Source organism: Clytia hemisphaerica, unplaced genomic scaffold, assembly GCF_902728285.1.
Source record: "Clytia hemisphaerica strain Z4C2 unplaced genomic scaffold, Clytia hemisphaerica genome assembly, whole genome shotgun sequence".
Taxonomy (NCBI): domain Eukaryota; kingdom Metazoa; phylum Cnidaria; class Hydrozoa; order Leptothecata; family Clytiidae; genus Clytia; species Clytia hemisphaerica.
The window spans coordinates 218,185-243,606 of NW_027103281.1; the positions used below are offsets into that span (position 1 = coordinate 218,185).

At 36.0% G+C, this 25,422-nt stretch overlaps 3 protein-coding genes across 3 annotated transcripts; 2 read left to right on the forward strand and 1 right to left on the reverse strand.

Moving 5' to 3' along the window:
* Positions 1 to 9,616: 9,616 nt before the first annotated feature.
* On the forward strand, positions 9,617 to 13,232 carry LOC136802808 (uncharacterized). Its single transcript, XM_067059576.1, has 3 exons — positions 9,617 to 9,717; positions 9,848 to 10,081; positions 12,089 to 13,232. Exons 1-3 carry the CDS (start codon positions 9,678 to 9,680, stop codon positions 12,340 to 12,342), a joined length of 528 nt encoding a protein of 175 aa, XP_066915677.1. The 5' UTR covers positions 9,617 to 9,677; the 3' UTR covers positions 12,343 to 13,232.
* A 3,728-nt stretch (positions 13,233 to 16,960) lies between these two features.
* On the reverse strand, positions 16,961 to 18,105 carry LOC136802706 (ryncolin-4-like). Its single transcript, XM_067059463.1, has one exon. It carries the CDS (start codon positions 18,073 to 18,075, stop codon positions 17,194 to 17,196), a length of 882 nt encoding a protein of 293 aa, XP_066915564.1. The 5' UTR covers positions 18,076 to 18,105; the 3' UTR covers positions 16,961 to 17,193.
* A 5,431-nt stretch (positions 18,106 to 23,536) lies between these two features.
* LOC136802716 (ryncolin-4-like) lies at positions 23,537 to 24,501 on the forward strand. Its single transcript, XM_067059469.1, has one exon. It carries the CDS (start codon positions 23,596 to 23,598, stop codon positions 24,478 to 24,480), a length of 885 nt encoding a protein of 294 aa, XP_066915570.1. The 5' UTR covers positions 23,537 to 23,595; the 3' UTR covers positions 24,481 to 24,501.
* Positions 24,502 to 25,422: the final 921 nt, after the last annotated feature.

Consider the following 25,422-nt stretch of genomic DNA (forward strand, 5'->3'; position numbering starts at 1 on the left):
ATAAATGACTTCATTTTCACCTCTTTAAAAGGTTTCAAAAAAAAATACTCAGTGTACAGTAAGGCTCTCTTTCGAGTTATGAAATGTTAATCGTTATAAACGGGGGGCGGGTTTAATCCCCGCGAAAGTTTATCCCATTAAAATAAGTTCAAGGGGTTGGAAAATTTAACAAGTTGGGGGGGGGGGGAGGGGCGTTTGTTTGGAGCCTAAGAATACATAATTTTCTCGAGCCCGTGTGGCTTTCACACAAATGAGGATAACATTTACCGCCAAACTTTTGTAAATGTGTGTCAAAACTAAGAAAAAGTTTAAGATTCAAACTTATAGGCATCGGCAATTGCTTTTGCATTTGAAAGGTTAAAGATTCCTCTCTGGCCTTCGGCTATATTGATCACAATCAACAATAAACTTAATCTGCATAACAAACGGTTGTTTCTAGTTGAATGTAGCAAACAACAAAGTTTCATGCCCCTATAACACCCTCCATAAGTCTGGCTGGTGTCGCGACGAGTGTTTAACGTTGAAAAGAAGTTGTCGAGGAAGTTATCTGGATATTTAGACAGTAAACAACAACACCTGTTTATTTGTCTGCTCTCATACTTTCAGCCAAGTTTGTGCATCTCAGCCGTCTGGCATCTTAGAAAAAGCACACAGACTAAATAGGATTTTTTCAGTCAGTTGGGTAAAAATAACGGACGAAATGACGATGTGGATTTGAATTCAATTGTTTTCAAGCCAGAAAATTCAGTGAGGATGAAATATAGCACAATATTTGGCAAGTGAGAATTTGTTTATCTGATTATCATCAGCGGGGACAAAAATTAGAGAATAATTTTCCACTGGGGACGATTTTTTGGGCAATTTTTCCAGTTGGAAGTACTCTAAAAAGTGGCCGAAGCCGTTATTCCCGGAAAGTTTAATTTGACTGTAAAAATTGGATTTTTCAATTTTCGGAAATTTTATCATCGATAGGAAATCATCTTATATTTATTCAACCCCTGCATCAGATAATACGGCCTGATATGTATCTTATGCTCGGAAAGTGGTATTGACCTGAAATTTCGACCATTGTGCTGTGGATAATGATAACTCAAGTTATACTTTTATCGCTTTGATATTGGTATTTTACAGATCAGAATCTATATAAAAGGGCTTCGTTTAATGCTTCATAACAAAATCAACCTCCCAACTTATTTTAATTGATACATCATGATTGAAAAGTGATATTGCTTAATTTTGAGTCTGCATTTTCAAGATTGTTGCCAGTTTTTCTATTTTCGTATTACATCAATCTTCAAGTAGGTCCATTCAGCACCTATCTTGTTTCCACTTTTCCACAACTGACATTGATGTTTAACTCGATCCAGGCCTGTCTTAAAATAGAATTAGGCTATGGAGCACGATCGAACGTCGAAAGATTAAACATACTGCATCCTGTCCCGGATACACGCTTTCTTTTTTATAAGAATAACTTCTATAAGAATATCAGGGTGAGATTTTAGAGTTAAAACAATAGGCCTATTGTTTAGAACAATAGAAAAATAAGAATAATGCTCACCCTCAGCCAAAGTATACTATTCTTATAAAAAAAGCTTGTATCTGAAGATTATTTTAGTACAAGGGAAGTAAACTAATTCCATTTGATTGGATGAAAATGTTTGACAGATCGAGTTCAAAGCACTTTCATGGGACTGGTGAGAAATAGTATATTAAAAAATTGTTATTTATCGCTTGACCAAAGAATTTCCATCTTCGTGTGATAAACGATTTTATGTATGTTCATTCCTTTTGTCTCTGAGCATAAAATATGTTGTCGTTACTAAACCTGTTCCATCAATTGAACTTATAGATGACTGCATATCTAAGATCAAAGTTGTAATCTCACCTTTGATCGAAATTCGTAGAGGCTTATACATTTTCTTTGTGACATATTAGGTTCAGCTGTTTCTATGTTCCCTGACATACATTGTTCAAAATCTATTTTATACAGAGATTCTTTTAAGGGTTTGTTTTTAAATACGAGTGATTGCTTACTCAATTTTAATTCACAAGCTATTTCGTATTGAATTGACACGAATGCGGAGCAAGATTGGTCGGTCGGTTGCTAATGTTCCAACGAAAAGAAATATTTTTAATCAATAGACGATATCGGCTTTCCGAATTCTCCCCGAATGATTACCCATGATGCATTGCGCAAAAAATTCACGGATAGTCAATATCGTCCGTGAATTTTTTTGCGGGGAGAATTTAGAAAGCCGATATCGTCTATTCTTTGCAAATCAGTGCTCTCTCATAGACACTGATAGTGTATTGCCGCAACAAAACCATGTAACTAATCTCAGAATAAACAATATACCTCGATCAAGTCAAAATTTTAGCCCTCATTCACGGACTCAAAACTAACAAAGCGCATCTCTATACAGATGGTTAAGATCTGTGGTGAATCCTTGGTTAAACCTCTTATGAAGATCTATCAATATTCCTTAGATTCATGCATTTTCCATCAAACTGGAAAAAGGCTAATGTTGTTCCTGTATTCAAAAACAAAAGGGACAAGAGCGTGGTGAAAAATTATAGACCAGTGTCTCTCCTGCCTGTTTTTGGAAAAAATCTTTTTAAAGTGTATCTTTGACTCCGTCTACACCTATTTCAAAAACAACAATATTTTCACAAATTCCCAGTCTGGCTTCCGCAAGGGTGACTCCTGAACACACGATATTCTGAATGGTTTTGATGTTGATCCACCTCTAGACACTCGTGGAGTATTCCTTGATATTTCCAAAGCTTTTGACAGAGTTTGGCACGATGGTTTGTTATTCAAACTCAAGTCATATGGTGTTTCTGGCCCCCTTCTTTCATTAATCCAGAATTTTCTTTATGGGAGATCGCAGCGGGTTGTTCTTGATGGTCAGGCTTCTGATTGAACAGAAATCTTGGCCGGTGTAACCCAGGGATCTATTCTCGGACCCCTCTTTTTTTTTATTTACATTAACGACCTCCCTGAGGGAATCCTTTCTTTAATCAAAATTTTTGCTGATGACTCGTCCCTGCTTTCACTCATCCTAGATCATATTCGCTGTTCTCAAGAGTTGAACAGTGACATGTAGAAGATAAGTGAATGGGCCCATCATTCATGGAAAATGTCCTTCAACCCTGATCCTTCTAAACATGCAGTTGAAGTGTACTTTACCAGGAGGTTAAATCCCCTGACCCCCCAGAAATTACGTTCAATAATGCAGCCATTGCAGTTCAGGATCATCAAAAACAAGTTGGTCTCATACTTGGTCAAAAGCTGGCCTTTGACCGTCACCTTGATGAAGAAATAAAAAAGGCTAATCAAGGTATTGGTCTTATTCGCAGACTTCGCAAGTTTCTACCTAGGGATTCTCTTGTCACTATATAGAAAACCTATGTTAGACCACACTTAGATTATGGAGATATCGTATATGATCGTCCTGGTAATTCCTCATTCTCTGAAAAACTCGAATCTGTTCAATATGATGCTTGTCTTGCAATAACCGGATGCTTCAGAGGAACATCCAGAGAAAAAATGTACCTTGAGCTAGGATTTGAAAGCCTGGCAAACAGGCGGTTATTTTTTTATAAAATAATAAAAGGCTTTGCTCCTGCTTATCTTACGAATATTCTTCCTCGACAGAGAGGAGAGGAAGATCGCAATGCAGGGCGAAGGATAAAACCACCACTCGAGGCACCTTTCTGTCGAACCGAGCGCTATCGTGCCTCTTTCTTTCCTTTTTGCATAAATGAATGGAATAACCTCGGAGATTATATACGGAATCTTCCAACTATTAAGTCTTTTAAGCAAGCAATTCTCCAATTCCTCAGATCCAGTGCTAACTCAGTTTTCAAAGCTAGTGACAACGAGGGCGTGGTTTTCCTTAACCGATTAAGGGTTGGTTTCAGTCATCTTCGTGAGCATAAGTTCAGGCACAATTTTGCTGACACAGTCGACCCTTTTTGCAACTGTCGACAAAATTCAGTTGAAACAACACATCATTTTTTGGTGCATTGCTCTGATTACTCTAAACGACAGACTTGTTATGTTTGACAGCCTTCTTCAACTTGACATAACTTTGTTTCCATTTAATCCTAGAACATTGTGTAGAATACTTCTTTATGGTGACCCCGAATAGTGTCCAAAATCATGATATATTGAGCATAACAATAAAATTCATATGTGATAATGGACGTTTTGGGGGACCGTTATTCTAGTCTTATGCTCCAAGTGCTCTCCTAGCTCTTTTTGTTTTTTTCTTTTTGTTAGGGAGCGGTCATTAAGTATAGCATATACCGGGATAGAAGGGATTTTTTTGGCAGACTTCTTATTTTCATACCCTACCAAAAGTTCTCAAATAAATTTCATACCCTACCAAAAAATGGATGAAGATTTTCGTACCCTACCCCTTACCAGATGGCAGCTTAAGTACAATAATTTTATACCCCACATTTTTAGATTAACTTGCAAATTGTCTTTCGTTTAACATTCCCCATCTGAAAAATTGACTTCCAGAAGGAACACTGTTTTTGCAAATCTTTTCAAGCAGTTCTGATCTATACATGAAAATAATAATAATTATTCATAAATCACTATGCAAAGTTTAAGGCTGAATGGTATACTTGAGCCCTTTTTATGGCACTTTAAAATTTCTCAGATTTCAGGGTTTGCAAGAATAATGGAGTTTTAGAATTGACAAAATTGAAATTTTTGTTGAAATAAGATTCAGCTCAAAATATTTTCGTAACATACCCAAAGCCCTCAAGTTTTTTTCATACCCTACCCAAAAGAGGGAAAAAAAATTCATGCCCTATCCAAATCCCTTCCACCCCGTTGTATGCTATACTTAATGACCGCTCCCTTAATTATTTTCTGTTGTTAGTTTTTGTTGTTTTTTTTATATATATTTTCATTTCTTAGTCATTATTACTCATTTTGTAAGCTCATTTGGGGTTCCTTCCTCCTGGCGATATGATCTGGTGGTCCTTTTTGCGGGAGGATAGGAACCTTTAGATTTGTACTATTTGTTCGTGTTACTATGCTATAGATAAAAAAAAAGATAAAAAAAGATTGGTCGGAAAGAGGAAAAGAAAAATGTTTTTTTGCTTATATAAGCATAATATCAATAGACAGACACTGTCCTGATATGAAATATGTGTCTGATATGAAACAGAAACACTTATGTAAAAATAAAATCTTTAAATCCAGTGACTTTGTAAAAAATGAGCTAGATGTACGATATTTTCAATTTCTTTATAGAGGCATGAAGTCCAGAATAACTTCGAGTGATGGTTCAAAGGCATCTCTCTAACTTTACAGATTGAATTCACACACATCTTCAATTATATTGAGTTAAGGTAAGTGTTCCTTATGCAATTTCTTTATAACTACTTTTAAGCCACTTTAAATCTTAAAATAATGGACGCGGTAATGTATACACCATTGTTTTGAATACTTCTTTCTAATACTTTGGATAAGTCTTTCAGATCAACGCAATTGTTTTATTTTGTAACAGTTTTACCACTATTGATCGGGAGGTCCTGGATGATATGCTAGCATTTAATTTAGCATAATGGATTTATAAATCTCAAATGACACTTATTCGACAACCCTGTGTGACAGACCCGTCAGGACTTCAGCTCCACTGGAATATTTTGCCGAAATTTCGTTCCCGAGAAAACACCCTAACCCTACATTGAGCTTTGAGTAGTGAAGGATATAACATTTTTTAGAAATTTGACCCCCAGACATTGTGAATTTTGACCCCCGACAAGCATCAGTTGACCCCCTGGATATTCAAAATAACCCTCAAACCGAGAAAAATTACTCCCAAATAGAGCAAGTTTAACCCCCCCCGGGATAGGGCAAATTTTGTAGATTTTTCACTTCCCCCGGAAACTATATCCTCCACCCCAATGTACGGACATTTTCTGGAAGAGCCCATTTTCAACCCCACTAGAAAATTGACTTTGATTTCATCCCCATTTAAAATTCAAAAAAAAAATGCATTTCAAAACCATCTCCAGTTTTTCACCTGAGAACAATAGAATTTCTATCTTCCTTGGGATTTCGATAGAAATATTTTTATCCCCACTGTGGAAGAGGTTTCACCGGGGCTTTGAGACAGGGGTGTTATTTGAGATACTACTTCATTTCCCCCACTCAAATATACACCCCTATCTCAGTGACCCGGTGCAAGAAGAAAACACCCTTCTTTTATAGAAAACATGCGGGTAGGGTAATACTAAAATACGCAACCAGCCACAACCAGCCGCAACCAGCCACAATCAGCCACAACCAGCCAGGAAAAAGGTACAACCAGCCAGAAAAAAGGTACAACCACCCACAACCACCCAGAAAAGGTACAACCAGCCAGAAAAAAGGTACAACCACCCACAACCACCCAGAAAAGGTACAACCATCCAGAAAAAAGGTACAATCAGCTACAACCAGCCACAACCAGCCACAACCAGCCACAATCACCCAGAAAATGGTACAACCACCCACAACCACCCAGAAGAAGGTACAACCAGCCAGAAAAGGTACAACCAGCCAGAAAAAAGGTACAACCACCCAGAAAAAGGTACAACCACCCAGAAAAAAGGTACAACCACCCACAACCACCCAGAAAAAGGTACAACCAGCCAGAAAAAAGGTACAACCACCCAGAAAAAAAAGATTAAACCAGCCACAACCACCCAGAAAAAGGTACAACCAGCCAGAAAAAAGGTACAACCACCCACAACCCAAATTTAAAGACTTATACCGTAACATTTTTCAAATCAACCCTTTTCCTTAATATTTGATTTCAAATGTTGAGGAAGTTCCATATTCAGCTCTCACAGACCTAATATTATTGTATCAAAAGGTTCTGTAATGAATACAATCTTTTTAACAAAAAAGGTAAATTTTTCTTTTTCTGTATGAAAATGTAAAGATGAAATTGTTAGAATATCACACAAGAATTTACTCAAATAGAAATAAAAGTGACATAAAACACTATACTAAAATAAAATATTACTCTAAATGATAATCGATACTATTTTCGAAAGTCATTAAAAATTGTATATTTCATATCCTTGCAACACAAAAATGATTTCCACAAAAAATACTTTCCTTAATATTTGAACTAAAGTCTATTTCGAAAAATTGACAATTTGCAAACTTCAATACATTTTTCTTGGAGTGAAAAAATACAACTACAAGTAATGCCTCGTTGAGAAGAACTGAGCTCGTTCAAAAGTGTTTTCTTTTCAGTTTCTTTCCTATCCTTCATTTTCTGGATTCCTCAAAAAATGGCTTCTGATCCCAGAAAGGTATAAACAATCTGAAAACATATTTGAAATCAGCGAAGCTCAAAGTTTCAGAAGGTAAAGTTAAGGCTTAACAAAAAACAGAAGAAAGCAAAGGATACATTTCGTCATTATTAGGACTCTTCAGCATTCTGCACCCTGGCTAGATCGATTTAGCCAGCATCTCTAAACCACAAAATCACTTGTGGTTCAAACTGAAATATTCTTAACGGATTCTTTTTTAAACTTGACTTTTAAACAAACATGAGAAATCATCAATTTGAGGGTTTGAGACTTTTGAGTGGACATTGGGAGCTAAATTATATATCTGTCTCAAACTTTCAATTTAAGTCTAACAAAAACTCAGTTTTTTCTGTTAACCAAAAACAAAATGACTGTATTCTTGTCAAAAACTGCTAAGGTCGCTCATAGAGGGTGTTCTTTAGGGTATTCTTACGATTTGGCCAATTTCCAACCTGATATTCTTATAGAAGATATTCTTATAAAAAAGTGTGTAATTAGCAAGTGCGGCTCAAACATAGTAATAGGTATACAGTGCTGATTTAAAAATACATTTCTATTGGTGATAACATAGAGTCCCCAAGTGGTTTTCGGGATGAAGCGATAGGGACTATTTGGCAGCGGGATTACGTGATTTGGAAATCTTTTCTTCATGATTGCGTGATGAGAGGTCAAAACGTGAACGTGATTTGAAAGATTTTTAAGCCGTGATACGTGATTTGGACTTTTTCAAAGAGATGCGTGATTGTCCATTTTTTTTGCTGATTTGCGTGATCGTGATTAAAGACAAAAGATTGCACGTGATATCGTGATCAGAGTCACAATCCACTGGGTGGGGGGGGGGCTTCATAATAGTTGGGGCTGTTTTCCCTTCAAAAAGATGTACGCGACAGGGATGTGAATGAGGGGTATTTGATCCTCCCTTTTGAGTTTTTTGGACGCTATGCATATGCTGCTCCTGAAAAAAGATAGTTGGACAGAAGTTCTTTGAAGGGGGGTTTGTAGGGGTTCGAAATACCGTTTTCCCGTCAAAACCTTTGACTGAATCTCGGAATCCCGAAAATTGAAAACCGTCACACCGGTCTGTAGGGTTCTTTTGCCACCCGGATAATTACCCCCGGGACAATTGCCCCGGATAATTGCCCCCCAGAAAATTCCCCCAGGACAATTACCCCCGGGACAATTGCCCCCGGGACAATTGCCCCCCAGACAATTGCCCCCAGGACAATTACCCCCCGGACAATTGCCCCCCCAGACAATTTCCCCCTGGACAATTGCCCCCCAGATGTCAAAAGTGAAAAAGATGTCAAAATTTATGGTGATCGAGTAACTCGATTTTAGCCTGTCACGGTTTGTAGAGGTTAAAATACCGGCATAATGGCAAAAAATAAGGCTAAATACCGTCACCGTCTAATTTTAGAATACCGTTTTCCCGTCTCTTTTTTCCTCAACTCCCGTAATACAGCACTAAAACAGGGCCAATCCCGTCACACCGTAATAGTACAACCCCCCCCCAATAAAGGTGTTAGGTGTTAGATGTTTGACCTTAATTTGAAAGACACTTTATTTTTCTTTCCAAAAACATGAATCATTACACCACATTATAAAGAATGGTCAGAAACATATCGTACTAAAAAAGGCCAGTTCCGTCACAACGTAAAAGTACAACCCCACTTTAAAATTTTTCACATACATCTTTTACTTTAACCTCCATATAAGCCTTATTGTGATAGTTAGAAGATCTCAGTGTAATATTTCAAATAGGAAATTATGGAAGTTTCTAAAATGTGGTATTGTCATTGGACCTTCATTCACAAAAATCAGATAAAAACCTCTGATAATCTTATTCATATTCCTTTTAAAGAACATTCCACATGATTGGTTTTTGAAAAAGCTTTAACTAATCAGAGAAACCTGTTTCAAATATATCCAGAATATGTCGTGTGTGTACTTCAAAGGATATATCTAAGAAGCACATGAACCTTACCAGCTTATCCTTTAACAGAGGTCGACAGGAAGTAAAATAATTGGCCTTAGTTACGTAACATAATCTAGGAATGTAATTCAGATTACCTTTCCCGCTTCAAATACACTGAAACTATTTTACAAGAATGAATATAATTGGCTGTTTAAAACAATAGAAGATAATGAGCTTGATTTACTGCAAACGATAGGTAATGGCCTTATATATAAAGCCCATCCAGAGCCTCGTTGTTGTTTGTTTTGTCATACAGATTATGAAGTCGTATTCATAAAGTGTAACTTTATTCCAAAATAACCATACACTTTGTGTCCAATACAAAACTGGTAAAGACATTATTCTTGAAATTTTGAATTTGTCGGAAAAAATGATTGCTAAATGTGCCATTATCTTTGCAATTATTTCAGGTATGTCGAATTTAAAATCATCTTCCCTTTTTTTCGTTCAAAATTTTAGTTAGAAACTATTTTAGTCTCCTTCGCAACCTGATTTTTTCATAATTCAATTTGAATCAATCCTTTTTCTTTCAATTTTCAGTTGCCGCCGCTCTTGAGGTTGGAACCCAAACTGGTACCACACCACCAGCTGTCCCATGCCCAGACTCCCTCTGCAAAGGAAAAGCTGATGGAAACTTTGAATACCACTACTATGGTCGATACAGACGTAACTACTTTCTCCAATGCTCCAACGGATTAGCTTCATGTCAAGCCTGCTGGCCATTGTCCTTAGAATTCAGTGAAGGATGCAACCAATGTCTCTACAGCAAACATGGTAAGAATCTCAAATGCTGTTCATATTTTCTAGTAGTGAGAAAAGTAAGGTTTCTTTCTCAAAAGTTGCTCTCTTAAAATTACATTCAGTCGATAGCAAAGAATGCACAACTCCGAGTCCCTCTAATGACCGTTTTATTCGATGACACGGAATCATCGAACACAACGTTGTTTCAACGTTCATCCTAACGCTTTATGGACGTTTAAATATTAGATGGACGTTGAAACAACGTTGTATGCTAGCTTGGAGAGTTTTCATCCAAGCTATTCATCCACAATCCGCTTTTTTCCCTCGAAATTTCTTTTATCATTTTGAATAATGTCAAAACCATGAATTATCTTTACAACGAACGATAATGTTATTTGTGTTAATTCTACAAAAATAGTTACTTTAATAATTAGATTTGGTATTTTCCCACCTATTGACTCAGAGAATTTTATCGCATCCTTAATCGTATGATTGAAGATGAAACTATTATGTCTCCTGTCCGTCTCTCTGTGTATCGATGCTTTTGTTTACAAGATTAGTATCAACAAACAACTCTTTGGCAGTTTGCCGGAAAGGGTAAGGTTTCCGAATAAGATGATCTGTGAATATTTTCTTGTATTTCCGTGCAATTAGTATGCTACACGTTTTTTTTTTTTAAGAAACTAGTTTTACCAAGCAGCCTCAATTTTTCTTAAGAAATCGGCCTTTTGAGCCTTACATGTTTCCAAACTTTTTCACATAATTAGCCTATTTTTCATGCAAAGAAAAAAAACATTTGTTTTGATTTGAAGGTTCTTAAAAAACCGAATTAAAAAATGTTATTTTTTCATTCTCAGCCTCAGCATGTTTCTTAGATGTTTCTTAGTTTTTAGGCATTCTGAGCCTCGTGTTTCTTAAAAGTGTGTTTCTTAAAAAAAATAAGGAATTATGTGTATAAGGAATTTTTTCCTTAAGAATACTGCATTTTCCTATCCTAAGAAATCTTGAATTTTAGGGGGTTTTTGTTCAGAGGCGGGCGGGGGTTCGATTTTTAAGTAGTAATTAGATCCTTATACAATACAGTGAATAATAGGGTGCACAATGATGAGAAGTATTTTTGCCCAACCATTACCGTCCATCGAATTTTCCGAACTTTTGTTCTCATTTTTCTTACATTTTACACCCCCCCCCTTGAGTGCGTGAGTGAGTTGCTTGTTACATATAAGGAGATATGATTGCAAAGCTGTAACTGCTTTTAAAACGATTTAAACGGTTTTTTAAATGGCGAAAATGAGATAAGCTTTTTGTTATGAAACATGTCGATTTTAAAGTAATTTAATAAATTGGAGCTAATCTCCTTCTTGATTGCGCTTTTGCGGTTCTTCTCGTTACTATTAAATTATCTTTGAAAAAAAACGTAGAAATAGATTGATATTACATAAAACTAGCCTAATTAAGTATACAGTTAGCCCGTCTCAGACTGTGCTATACTGTTGAGAGAAGCCAGGTTTCCTCTTAAAAACGTCCTTTGCCTTTTGGCATAATATACAGAATTCCCAAAAGTCGGCGTAAAATAATTGCTTTCCGGAGACTTCTGAATCAATCAGAATACGGCAAAGAAAAGTGTGCTAGGTCGAGCCAAAGATTTATAAAGCCCGAAGGGCTAGATGGAGTGCTTTAAGCTCTCCCAAGCAAAAAAAAGTAAATATCGCAAAAAATATTGCTCCTATTGTTTTCGAAAACCCGCAAAGCTTCTGATTTGTCAAGCGCTGAAATTATATTGTAATGTCACGTGACTTAGGTAGGATTTCCTACCTAACCTTCGCACACTTTTCGGCAAAAGCACGATACCTAGCCCCTTCAGGCTTTATAAATCTAAGCCTGTAGCCTAGCTGAAGCAATCGCCATCTTGAAAGTCATAAACATTGGATTGAGCAAACTAGTTTTCGTACAGGTTCTTCGTTTTCATCTTTATAAATTATAAAGAGTACATTTTGTATGATTACAATCATATTTTAACGTTTGGTTCTTTTCATTTAGATGACTGTGTCACCACAAGCCCATGGGTTCCTGAGCCAACTTATTTCTGCCCAGACAAATGCCCACACAGAGGTCCTAAATTCAGTGGAAATATTCCAGATCCATACAATTCACAACAATACGTTGCATGCTGGGAAGGTGTTACTGTAGGATGTATTAAATGTCCGTCTGGTTTACAATTCAACGAGAAATGGAACGCCTGTTTGTATGAAGGAATATACAAGACAGAGCCTGATTACGAAGGTTTTGTTTAAATGGCTGCGAAAATTCTAATGGGCTCTTCCAGAAAATGTCCATACATGGGGGTGGAGGATATATTGTCTGGGGGTAGTAAAAAATCATCAAAATTTGTCTTGTCCGGGGTGTTAATTTACTCTGTCCCGAGGTAATTTGGGTTGTCCGGGGAGTCAACTGATGCTTGTCCGGGGGGTAAATCACTGAAAAATTTTGTATCCTCCACCCCCCCCCCATTTTCAAATTTTCTCTGGAAAAGTCCATTATGGTCTGTTCATGATAAGTATACACTCTTAGATCACTATTACACCCCTGTGTCATCCCCACTGAAAGATTTGACCAAAGGTTCGTCCCCGGTAGACAAAATACCCTACAATTTCAGCCCCACTGGTAAATTGACTTTGATTTCATCCCCATTCGAAATTCAATGCAAAAATTTGCTGACCAAAACCATCCACACTGGATATTTTAAGCTCGGGAACAATACAATTTCTATCCCCATTGAGATTTCGATAGGAATTTTTATCCCCACAGTGGAAAAAAGTTCCACTGGGGCTGTGAGACAGGGGTGTACTATTGACTTTTGTGTGGAAACCATGTTCGTATAATGATGTTTATATACTCCTTTGAGAATGGTTTCCACTTGCTACCAAAAACGAGTATACACCTATTGTATGAACAAACTTTAAAATCCAATAGCCTTAATAATTATACCTTACCAAAAACGAAAAGTATTCGAATTTTAGGACACTAATATTTATAACTCAGGTAGATTTTAAGACCATTTTTACATATATTCCATAATGGCTATTTACCACGACTAAATGTATATTTTGAACTTTAGTATTTTGAACTACAGTATTGTATTTAATATACTTTCAATTTAAAAAAGACAACGCGCCGTAAGTAAAGCAACGCTAAAAGCCTAAAATCAAACTCTAGAAATTCTTCGTTTGGGAAAGAATGGTTCTAATCTGTATCGTTCATACATTTATTGGATTCAGTTTTCACCTTTTATTCTCAGTAAGGCGAGGCTAATTTAATTTGTTGTTTTACGGGCCAAGCTATACAAAAAAGAGGATCGGTCGGTCGGTGAAAAAATAAAAATAAAAGTAGAATTGCACGTAATCTCCTAAAAATGCAGCAAAAACTACTACAGCACCTGACCCCGAGAATGCAGTAAACCCCGAGAATGTAGGTTTCTCATTTTTTGGCATTGTAGCCCTAACACTAGTTCAACTTCATAAAAGGTTGTTTCAGAGTATACTGTTACATATTACTTATTATTTCTAAACATAAAATTTTAACTTGAATTAATTTTTTCTAACGAAAATCTGAATCAAACTTAATTGGATACTACCCGAATTGAGACATTTTTAAAATAAATCCTCTCTAAATCGAAATCTATTGGACTTAAGTTATGATGATAGGGTATTTTCTTATTCCTAATGAACTAAGGAAATGGGGAAAATAGTCCATTTCAATATTTATTGTTCTAAGTTAGATATTTTGACGAAAATCTTTGACCTACCTTTTGGGGTTAGTTGACCTACAATTTGGGGGGCCTTCATAACCCGACATAAAAAGTCTGTCACATTATATAAAACTTGTTTGTTGTACTTTCATAATATGAAAATACATCTGAGAGATGATTAATGTTGACATTTTGAGCTTTTACAACGTGTCCCAGACCCGCTGGGATCCCAGCCAAATCAGGAAATTTGCCTAAGTTTGGAACAATAGAATTTCTATCCCCATTGGGACTTTAGTAGAAATTTTTGGAACTGGTGTGGGAAAAAGTTCCACCGGGGCTGTGAGACAGGGATGTTGTTACATTATTCACATATTTTAACACCGAATTTTCAACCTACAAAATAAAAACAACTTTCTTGTCTCTTCTTTTCGCCCTTTCTTTTACTTTTCCTCATTTGTAACACGATAAAATTAATATCTTTGTTAATTTTTTGTCAGAGTATATTTCTAAAGAATGAATTTCACTTAGAGAACAATAATTTCCGATGAATACTGATATTCCATTCTCAACAATCGAATCTTTTCACCTACGTTCTGGGGGTTAAAAAGTGAAAAAATCCAATTTTCAGATTAACAAAATGCTCTTTAGAATATTGTTTTGGCATAAAATTTTTCTAAAATTTGCTGTTATAATTAATCCAATTGAAAAAATATCAACATTTTACTATTACTAGATTTAAAGCCATAAAACCAAACCTACATTCTGGGGGCTATAACGAAAATGGGAGTCAACTTCAAGGACCAAAAAAATTAGCCTATCTATCAAAAGTAATGAAACTAATCCCTGGGAAAGGATTTTGGGAGTTCAAAATTTCGTTGAAAACATTCAATACTTTTTAAAATGCAAATCTACATCTTTCAGGTCTGATTAAAATTTCACCTACATTCTCGGGGTCAGGTGCTGTACATCTTAAACAAATTGCGAAATAGAAAATAAAAAGACACAAAAAATTCGAATTCATGGATAAAATGAAAGATTGAACATGAAATTCTTAAAACATTGGAAGAACTACCAAAATTTTGAGGCAGTATGTAAAGCAATGAAAACGAAAATGTACTACTAAAATCAATTTTATTCTTATTTTGATTTTTGGAATTTCAGGGTCAGTCGGGTCCGTAAAACAACTTATCAAATTGGCCTCGCCTAATAACGAATACAATTTATATAAATTCATAACATGGTTGAAAAGGGAGTTGGGGTTGAGTGATTCAAATAAAAAACTTTCATTCATTCCTTTGTTGAAGTAATCAAAATAAAGAATACATGGTTTTCAACGATTCATAAATTATCGAAAAAATGCATAGAAATAACAGGGCAAGTCAGGTACACTTTTTTTTTTAAGAAACTAGTTTTACCAAGCAGCCTCAACGTTTCTTAAGAAATCGGCCTTTTGAGCCTATAAAATGTTTCTTACATGTTTCTAAACTTTTTGACATCATCAGCCTCATGGAATGGGCTCTTCCAGAAAAAATCCGTTCATGGGGGGTGGAGGATATATTATTTTTTTCATGAATTACCCCTGGACATTTTGATTTTTAACCCCCTGGACACGGGTTTCACCCCTGGACAAACATCAAATCAACCCCGTGGACACAAAAAATTACCCCTGGACATTGCAATTTACCCCCTGGACATTGCAATTTTTTGGTATTTTTTCAATACCCCTGGACAATTCATCCTCCAACCCCCATGAACGGATTTTTTCTGGAAGAGCCCAATGCTGGATTGGAAGGTTCTTAAAAAGAACCGAATTAAAATGTTATTTTCTCATTCTCAGCCTCAGCATGTTTCTTAGATGTTTCTTAGTTTTTAGGCATTCTGAGCCTTATGTTTCTTAAAAGTGTGTTTCTTAAAATTAAAAAAAACGTCTACACCATTGACTTTCAAGCACGAAGGGCTTGACTTGAGAATCCTGGATGGGAAATGTAGCCATCATCCCCATCCAAAACGCCCGCGTATGATTTTTACACAAAAGTGGAATTGAAACTAAAATCTATCGTTAGATTTTTTTCTTTCTTTATAATATAGGTTACACGGTACACTAACGAACAAATAAGACGAAACACTACTGACAAAAAAAAATAGCCTTATCCCCCCCGCTAGAGGCAACGATTGATATCGCAAGAGTTACAAGGCTATATGAAAGAAAAAAAAGGTTTTGTTAATAAAATCAACCAAAAAAAACATTAAGGATAGATGAAAAAGGTGAGCTATGATTGTTTGGGATGAGCTGGAGTTTTTACAAGATGCTTAACTAATTGGTTATTTTTAAACAATAGAGATGACGCGTTCTTTAGAAAAAGTAATAAAATTGTTTGTCTCAACATTTAACGACCAACAGAGTCATCAAAGAACTTGTAAAAACTCCAGCTTGACCCGATTGTTTGAGATTAAAATAGTTTAAAATAGTGCTCCACTGAACCTACCGGTTTCATGCATAAAAGCAACCAAAGAGCAAAGAATTGCTTGGTTCAGAAGTGAAGTTAGGCTTTCATCACCCTATAATAAAAGCCGACAAAATTTAGAGGGCTTAAGTGGGAAAAAATTTATGCCTAAGGTATGAAGCTTGTTGAATAGAGATTATCTTTAATGGGAATATATAGAGCAATGCAAAATAAAGTGTTGTGAATTTTCAACAGAGTTTATCCAACAACCACAGAAAGGGTCTTAAGTATCACGAGAACCGTGCCTAAACTTGTGCTTATTATGATGACTGAATCCAACACGAAGCTGTTGAGAAGGACCAACCTCGTGCCCGTGTATCCCAGGCTTTATTTAAACTACTGATGGACGCCAGAGAATACCCTGGTGTTGGCTGATCGAGTTCCGAGGAGAAGGGCAACACCTTGATTATCAGGGACATAAAAAACATGACACTGGTTGGGTCTCAAGAATTTAAAAAGGTTTTTATGGAAGGTAGATTTCTTATATCATTGTCCAGGATAATCCACTGAGATATACAGTAGGGAAAGAAAGTGTTTCGGAAACGTACAGTCCATATATTAAGAGGATAAGTAGGATTAGATTTCAAAAAATGCAGTCCTCAAAAACAAAGGAGCCTCTAGTTAGAATCCGTTGTCATGATTACGACGTGTTCTAGGCGCTTTCAAGATGAGAAATAAGTGGCTTCACTTTTTCTTGCCTGGGAAAGGTTAGAGATTCTACTCTAGCCTTTCGGGCTTTAAACTCAAGGAGGTACACAGCTAAAATGAATGGAATTACAAAGATTGCTTAATGATTAATGACTAACAAGGTCTCAAAAGTTCTCAAAGTCTCTCATTCTAAGAATGTTGCTCAAAAATATGACATTGACCAAGGCTGATCTTCCTCAACTTCTTCATCTGATTTTCATTGTGACAGATCTGAGCGATTCGAATGCTCCAGTTAATTTAACCCAATGGATTCCTTTTCCATGAGGGTTGGCAACGTCAAAAAAATATTTGCCATTCAAATTACTATGGTGGCAGTCACTATACCACCAAGCACCTAAATATCGTTGAGCACAACTTTTTCTCCATGCATCATTGTCGCGGTCATAAGTGCTAAACCGGCGACCATTATGTTTTGACGTCAATTGATCGCCAGCATCTCCTGAGTATCCACCGATAGAAAGCTGGTATTTAGATTCTTCATTGCCAATGTTGAAACTGGTGTATCTTGCATAATTGGTGACTCCTTTGAAATCGGTTAATTCAATCCATAACTCGTTGGCACCATTATCTGTTAAAGCATGAATTTGATCATTCCCAAGCCAATGTTCATTTTGAAGATATCCAAAACCATTTTTATAGTTTTCCCAATTACGATAGAAATTAGTTGATCCATCGATACGTTTTTGGATGACAACCCAACCACCACGTCTCCAGTTTGATGAATGATAAGTCGAATTCATATCACAATACACATCCATGATGACACCTCCTGGTGCGATTCTGTAGATTCCACTGGCCGTGAAACCAGCATTGAACAAGTCTTGACATCCTGTTTTCAATACAACAGGACTCAATTCACATCCTCTGCAATCACAATAATATCCATCTTGAATGAAAGGGTCATCCGAGCATCTGCAATGATCACCACAAGTGTTGGATGGCAAAGATGAACAGTAGCCTTCTCTCTTGGAAACACCACCTCGGTTGCAAACGCCAGGACAACTCAAAGATGCAGTTACCATAGATGTCATTAAAAGAAAAGAAGCTAATCGCAAAATGGTCCACATATCGTTCAGTTCAGCTTTTTCTGGTATAACTCTTGGTTCTTTGCTTACTATTGAGTTGATTAATAGATTCTGCACTTTTGTTTCTGTTTAATTTGGCTTATTTATACTAACTCAGACACATGGAGAAATCAAACTCATGCCAAGTTTCGCAATTATCAATAATCGAAAGCATGCTATTGAAATTACTCGATATTACTGAAACCAATCAAAAGTGATTGTCAAGACCCAGTGGTTCGAAATATACAAATAGTAATTAAAAGGTTGGCATCAATAGTCTAGGCCACGTGAACAAGATTATCTGATTGTTATGGGTCTGTAGAAGGGGTGCCCATAAGTACGTCGTTGTACGATGGAAAAGAATCATGTGTAATGATTTTCCAGTAGGTTTTATGTAAAAGTTTAGGCGCCTAAGTAACCAACGGTAAGCCATTTTTATCGCGCAGTCCTGGTTTCCATTGGAGAAATTGGCCAAAATATCGTCCCCGGTGGAAAATTATCCTCCACTTTTTGGACCTACCTCCGGGTACCCTTGTGTAGGTCCTATAAATTAACCAATGTCCGTTCGTTCGTTCGTTCGTTCGTTCGTTCATTCGTTCGTTCGTTCGTTCGTTCGTTCGTTCGTTCGTTCGTTCGTTCGTTCGTTCGTTCGTTCGTTCGTTCGTTCGTTCGTTCGTTCGTTCGTTCGTTCGTTCGTTCGTTCGTTCGTTCGTTCGTTCGTTCGTTCGTTCGTTCGTTCGTTCGTTCGTTCGTTCGTTCGTTCGTTCGTTCGTTCGTTTTCGTTCGTTCGTTCGTTCGTTCGTTCGTTCGTTCGTTCGTTCGTCTGTTACCAGCTTTTCTCAGGATTGGTTTATTAGTTTTTTCTGATTTTTTGCACAATGATACAAAATGGCAATGCCCAAAACGTGAGGGAGCCCGATTTTTGAGAAAAAAAAATATTTGGGCAAATTTGGGCCAAAAACTACCTAAAAATAAGGTTTTTTGGACTTTGTACAAAATCCTGTCATTACTTTTTTCTGATTTTTTGTACAAAGATGGAGGGCAAGATTCTCTAAAGAATGGCTGAGGTGGTTTTTCCCGGAAAATTCTTATTCGCCTTAAAAACGGATTTTCGTATTTTGGGGAAATTCCCTTTAACCAAATAAGAAAATATAGCATTTCTCAATGTTGACTAATTATTTTTTTTCTGATTTTTTGCACGATGATCCAAAATGGCAATATCCAAAATGTGATGGAGCCCGATTTGCGAAAAAAAAAATTTTCCGGCCGAAAATGCCGGAAATATGCCGGAAAAAACTGTTTTTTTGGCATTTTCTCGAAATTTTATTTTTTTTCTGATTTTTTGCTGAAAGATGCGTATTAATTAACAATGCCCAAAACATGGCCGAGTCCGATTTTTGAGAACATTTTTTTTCCGGCGGAGAATGCCGGAAACATGCCGAAAATCGCCGTTTTTCTAGATTTTCATTGGACTTTTTCCTTATAATTGGTTGTTTTTTCATTGAAAAACATTATTATTAGCCATGTCCAACATTAAGCATGTTTCAATTTTCAATAAAACCTATTTTTGAAGCCGGAACTATTTAAAAGTCGCCGGAACAACCTATTTTCGCCGGAAAGACAGTATTTATTGAATTTCTCGAGCTCTAATTTATATTTTGTTATGAAATTTTGCACACTGATAGAAAATGACAATACCCTAATATGTAATGGAGCCCGATTTCCAAAAAAACAATTTTTCCGGCCGAAAATGCCGATTCTTTGACATTTTCTGGAATTTTCATCCTAAGTTTTTTTTCTGATTTTTTGCAGAAAGATACGTATTCGCAATGCTCAAAACATGGCCGAGTTCAATTTTTGAGAAAAAAAATTGTTCGGTTGAAAATGCTTGAAATCGCCGTTTTTGCAGATTTTCATTGGATTTTTTCCTTATATTTTTATGTTTTTTCACACAAAAATATTATTGATAACAATATGCTCACCATCAAGCATGATTCAATTGTCAATAAAACTGATTTTTGCGACCAGAACTTTATATTTATTTTTTTCCCTACAACCTTTCCCTCTCCCCCCATCAACAATCAATGATGAATTTATTGCTTTATGCATTTTCGCTAAACGCTATATTTTCTGACTGATTTTTTTCCTGTTTCTCCTCGCATTGCTTTCTAATTTTCATCATCAGGTAGGTCCATTCAGAAATAAACCAATCCTCACTAAAAATATTTACTAAAAATATTTACTATTTTTCCCATCACAACTGAATTTTCTGACTTGAAAACGAAAGAATTGAATTCTACAGCCAACAAAGGAACAAAATATGGGAATATCAATCCTCATCGAGCTTCAGTCTGTCAATTTCATCCCCACTGCCTGAAAAAATCCTACCGGCTTTGCGAGAAGGGGGTGTTATGGGAGTTTTCTAGTGCAAAAAAATGCAAATTTGTCATTGGTTACTATTGAAAAGATTTCAGAATTCTCAGTGCAATTTTGCAAAAAAAAGAGGGGGCTTACATGTTATTTTATAAGCAAGTGTATGCCCTCGGTCAGGCTTGTGTATGCTTAAGTTCTCAAAGCATACAAGCATAGGTTATGCTTATTATATGCTTGTGAATCATGCTTATGATTCACCTCGAGCCAAGTTTTTAGTCTAATTTCAAAAATGTTGCAAAAATTTGTTCAGATTTTGGGAGCAGTGGAATGTAGGAAACCGTGGAAAGTCTTTTTTTACTTGACCTATACCAAACCTTTTTAAATAGATAAAAATGACAACTGGAAAAATATTTGAGAGTTACCTTCTATTGATACAACAGCGAGACATGGCTGCTACAACAAGTCAAAAAGTCCTAGATACAGAGGCACATAGTGAAACCAAATATTATATTCAAATTTTAAAGTTTTACCGTTTATTTTAATGATATTATAAAGATGTTGTACACGTTTTTTTATAAAAAAGGGTAAATTTAATGAGAAATTTTTGAGACTCGAATATGCTTCTGTCATGTGTATTTAATGGTGAAATTTACACATGATGCATTTTTTTTCATCAATTTTGTAGAATAAATACTTTGAAATTTTGCAAACTGAGGTTCATTATATGCAGGCAATGCTTAAGAGTCGAGCCTCCGATATGCTTAAAAAAGTTACCGATTTTGGCAGCTTAACCCACCCACCTAAAACACTGATCATACAATTCAATTTACTTTAATTTTCATAATCAATTATTGCTAAAAGGTCTATCAAAAAGGTTTCTGTGTAATATTAGACTTTTGATTCATTAAAAATGATTAATTGACCAATTTAAGATACCGGATCTCGAAACCTTGCGTCCCGCAACCTTGCATCCCGCATCTTTGAATACTACATGTGGCAACCTATTCATACTGGGCTTTTAGCGGCGGCTCAAAACTGAGCGGCTGTTCCTGTGCCACCCCTTACATTTTGATCTAGTTGATCTTTTTGGATGAAATTTGGCACACAAGATCATTGTCACATAAGGTAAATTTTGACAAAAATAATTTTTGATGATGTCACTCATCAAAGTGAGCAAAAACCGAAAATTTCTTTTGTTCTTTTGAATAGCCATTGTATTCGAACAAAGGCTTTATAAAAAAGTTCCCTGGGTCTAAAATGCCTATTTTATTCTAAATATTCAATAAATTACGGTTTAAACGATATACTTTTGAGATGAAAAATAAATTTGTGCCGCCTACTGTCAGGAATGTCATCATGCTAAAGGTGTGAAAATTTTTAGGTTTTATTTTGAAGCTAAATAAAAGTTAGGAATTTACAGACAATTTCGGGAAAACAAAAGTGCCACAAATTAATTAACAAAAGAGATAGAGTGTACTTTCTTTTGTGTATGTATATGTATGTAAATTGTACCATTTATTACCATTTACGAAAAGGCTTTGAAAGACGCCGGCTATGAAACCAATTTAACCTTCACACCAACAGTGAACAGACCACAAACACGCCAAAGAAAACGCAACGTCATTTGGTTTAACCCTCCCTTCAGCAAATCAGTCGAAACAAATATCGCACAAAAGTTCTTGAAGTTGATCGACAAACACTTTCCTCGTCATCATAAATACCACAAGCTGTTCAATCGAAATACAGTCAAAGTTAGCTATTACTGCACAACCAACATGAAAGCCATCATCGATGGGCATAACAAAGCAGTACTCAAAAAGCAAGACATCGTACAACCAACTAAAACATGCAACTGCATCGTCAAAAATCAATGCCCCATGAACGGTAACTGCTTAGCTAAAAACACTGTTTACGAAGCCACACTGACAACAGACGACGAGAATTTACCATCAGAAATTTACATCGGTCTCGCAGAAACAACCTTCAAAAAGCGATATGCGAACCACAAGAAATCGTTCAACCACGCCAAATACGAAAATGAAACCGAGCTCTCCAAAGAATTTTGGCGGCATTCTCGTAACCAGACCAACCCTAAAGTTACGTGGCGAATTGTAAGAAAGTGCAAACCGTTCAACAGAAGCAGCCTGAAATGTGATCTTTGTTTGAACGAAAAATTTGAAATCTCTTTGCGTAAAGACAATTTACTGAACTCTAGATCTGAACTTATCTCAAAATGCCGGCACATAAACAAACACCTACTTGAAAACTTCGATTCTAAAGATTGACGTCAATTTTTTTTATATGAAGACGCTGTATTGAATTTTTTAAATAAACGTGGAATTTTGTTTTGATAGTTATTTCTAATCAACTGATGAATGCGTAAGCAAGAAACTTTAAGTATTGAAAAGAAATACAACGTTTCTTAATTTTTATGTATGTAAATTGTATGTAAATTTTTCTCTGAAATAATAAGAATACGTTAAGAATATTCTTTCACCCTCAATTTTGGCAATTTCTTAAGATTACTTGACCCTCAGTCAAACATTTAAAAATGCATTACATTTTGTTTAAAATCGAAAGTAAGAGCGACTGGGTTCTGAAACTTATGTTTCCGTTCGAAGTTTTATTTGGTGCGATCCGTTTTGCTTTTGCCAATCCCCGCCTTCAGAATCTTTGTTAATATTCATCCCAAAGCTGAATAAAAAAGACGAAAGCTGTCAGCCAGAAAAATATCAAATTCAAGACAGAAGACTCAACATTGGAGTTCAATTCTTATTTTACATTCCTTTAAAAATGGATAAATCTAATATAGCATCGTATAATTGCAATTTAATTGGAATTTTCTTCTCGAGCATTTTGTGATAGAAACCAAATAAATTAACGCTGGTTAAAAAACATTAAAACCACGTGTTTCGTTTTTCAAATACAATTTAAAACTTGGCAATCCAAGTCTCTAAAGGTAGGGCTTGGAAATTAGTTTTGATTAGTCCTAAATGAAGCTTTCATTTGAGACACGTGGTCGGACAACTATAAAGAAGCCATGTTTTTGAGGAGGAAAGATCATCAGATGAAAGATCAACTAAAGGAAACAGCAGCTGTGCAACAAGCAAAGAACCGAATATCAGAACTTCGAGAAGAAATCAAAGAACAATGGTAGCTATTTTACAATTAGCTTCATGTCTTTTAATGACATCTATGGTAACTGCATCTTTGAGTTGTCCAGGCGTTTGCAACCGAGGTGGTGTTTCCAAGAGAGAAGGCTACTGTTCATCTTTGCCATCCAACACTTGTGGTGATCATTGCAGATGCTCGGATGACCCTTTCATTCAAGATGGATATTATTGTGATTGCAGAGGATGTGAATTGAGTTCTGTTGTATTGAAAACAGGATGTCAAGACTTGTTCAATGCTGGTTTTACGGCCAGTGGAATCTACAGAATCGCACCAGGAGGTGTCATCATGGATGTGTATTGTGATATGAATTCGACTTATCCTTCATCAAACTGGAGACGTGGTGGTTGGGTTGTCATCCAAAAACGTATCGATGGATCAACTAATTTCTATCGTAATTGGGAAAACTATAAAAATGGTTTTGGATATCTTCAAAATGAACATTGGCTTGGGAATGATCAAATTCATGTTTTAACAGATAATGGTGCCAACGAGTTATGGATTGAGATGACCAATTATGAAGGGATCACCAAATATGCAAGATTCACCAGTTTCAGTGTCGGTAATGAAGCATCTAAATACCAACTATCGGCTTCTGGTTACTCAGGAGATGCTGGTAATCAATTGGCAACTACAGCTCATAATGGTCGTCGATTCACTACTTTTGATAACGACAATGATGCCTGGAGTGGGAATTGTGCTCAACGATATTTGGGAGCTTGGTGGTATGGTGCCTGCCACCATAGTAATTTGAATGGCAAATACTATTTTGGAGGATCAAATCCCTACGCTAAAGGAGTTCATTGGGTTACTTTCACAGGACACCATGATTCTTTGAAAACCGTCGTAATGAAAATTAGATAGATCTGCAATATTTTACCAGAATTATTCACAGGTCTACGCATAGAATTATTTGTAAACCGTAATAGGGTATTTTTTTCTTATGACACATTTTTTCTTTAATCGAAATACAGAATGACCAAAACAAAACTTTTAAATGAAATCTTTTCCATGGTGTTTTAAGATACAGTGGAATCTCTATACCTCGAACCTCCATAACTCGAACATGTTTTCTGACGCGGGTATCCTCTCTAAACTTATAAAGGCTGAGTAACTCGAAATTCCCTCAACTCGAATAAATTTCCGTTCCCCGTGGGCTTTCAAGTTACGGGCTACAAGAAAATTTGGCAGATTTACCGGCAAAATTTATTTTTCCGCTATCCGCCAAATTTCCCCTCTCAGTCCTTTAAAATATGGGAAATTTGAACTGGGAAAAAAGTCGACCTTTTTATCGAAAGAAATTCAGACATTGGAAAGTTTGATTTTAAAATGAGTGTCTACAGAGCAAGTTTTGGGAAAAGGTGCTAAAAATAGCCATTTCCAGTATGTGTCTACTATATTTCTTTCAATAAGAATGAAACATCAAGAACAACTTAAGAATATTTTAAGGCTTTGCAGACTTTAAAATACCCGACTTCTTAGGGAAATGGAATAAAATAATCATAAAATGGTGAAAAAAGAACATTGTTTAGGTCTTATAAGTTAATGGTTGAAACCAATTTGATTACATAGTTGTTTTAACCGACCCTAAAATTCCAAAGTACGAAATAAAACTAAAATTGATTTTTATTTCCATTGCTTTACAGACTGCCCAGTTTTAAAATTTTGATCGTTTTTTCAAGGTTTTGCAAATTTTGTTTTCAATTTTCATTTATCTATGAATTCGAGCTTTTTGTGTCTTTTTATTTTCTATTTCGCATTTTTCTGAGGATGTAGTAGTTATTGCTACCTTTTTATAGTTGTTTT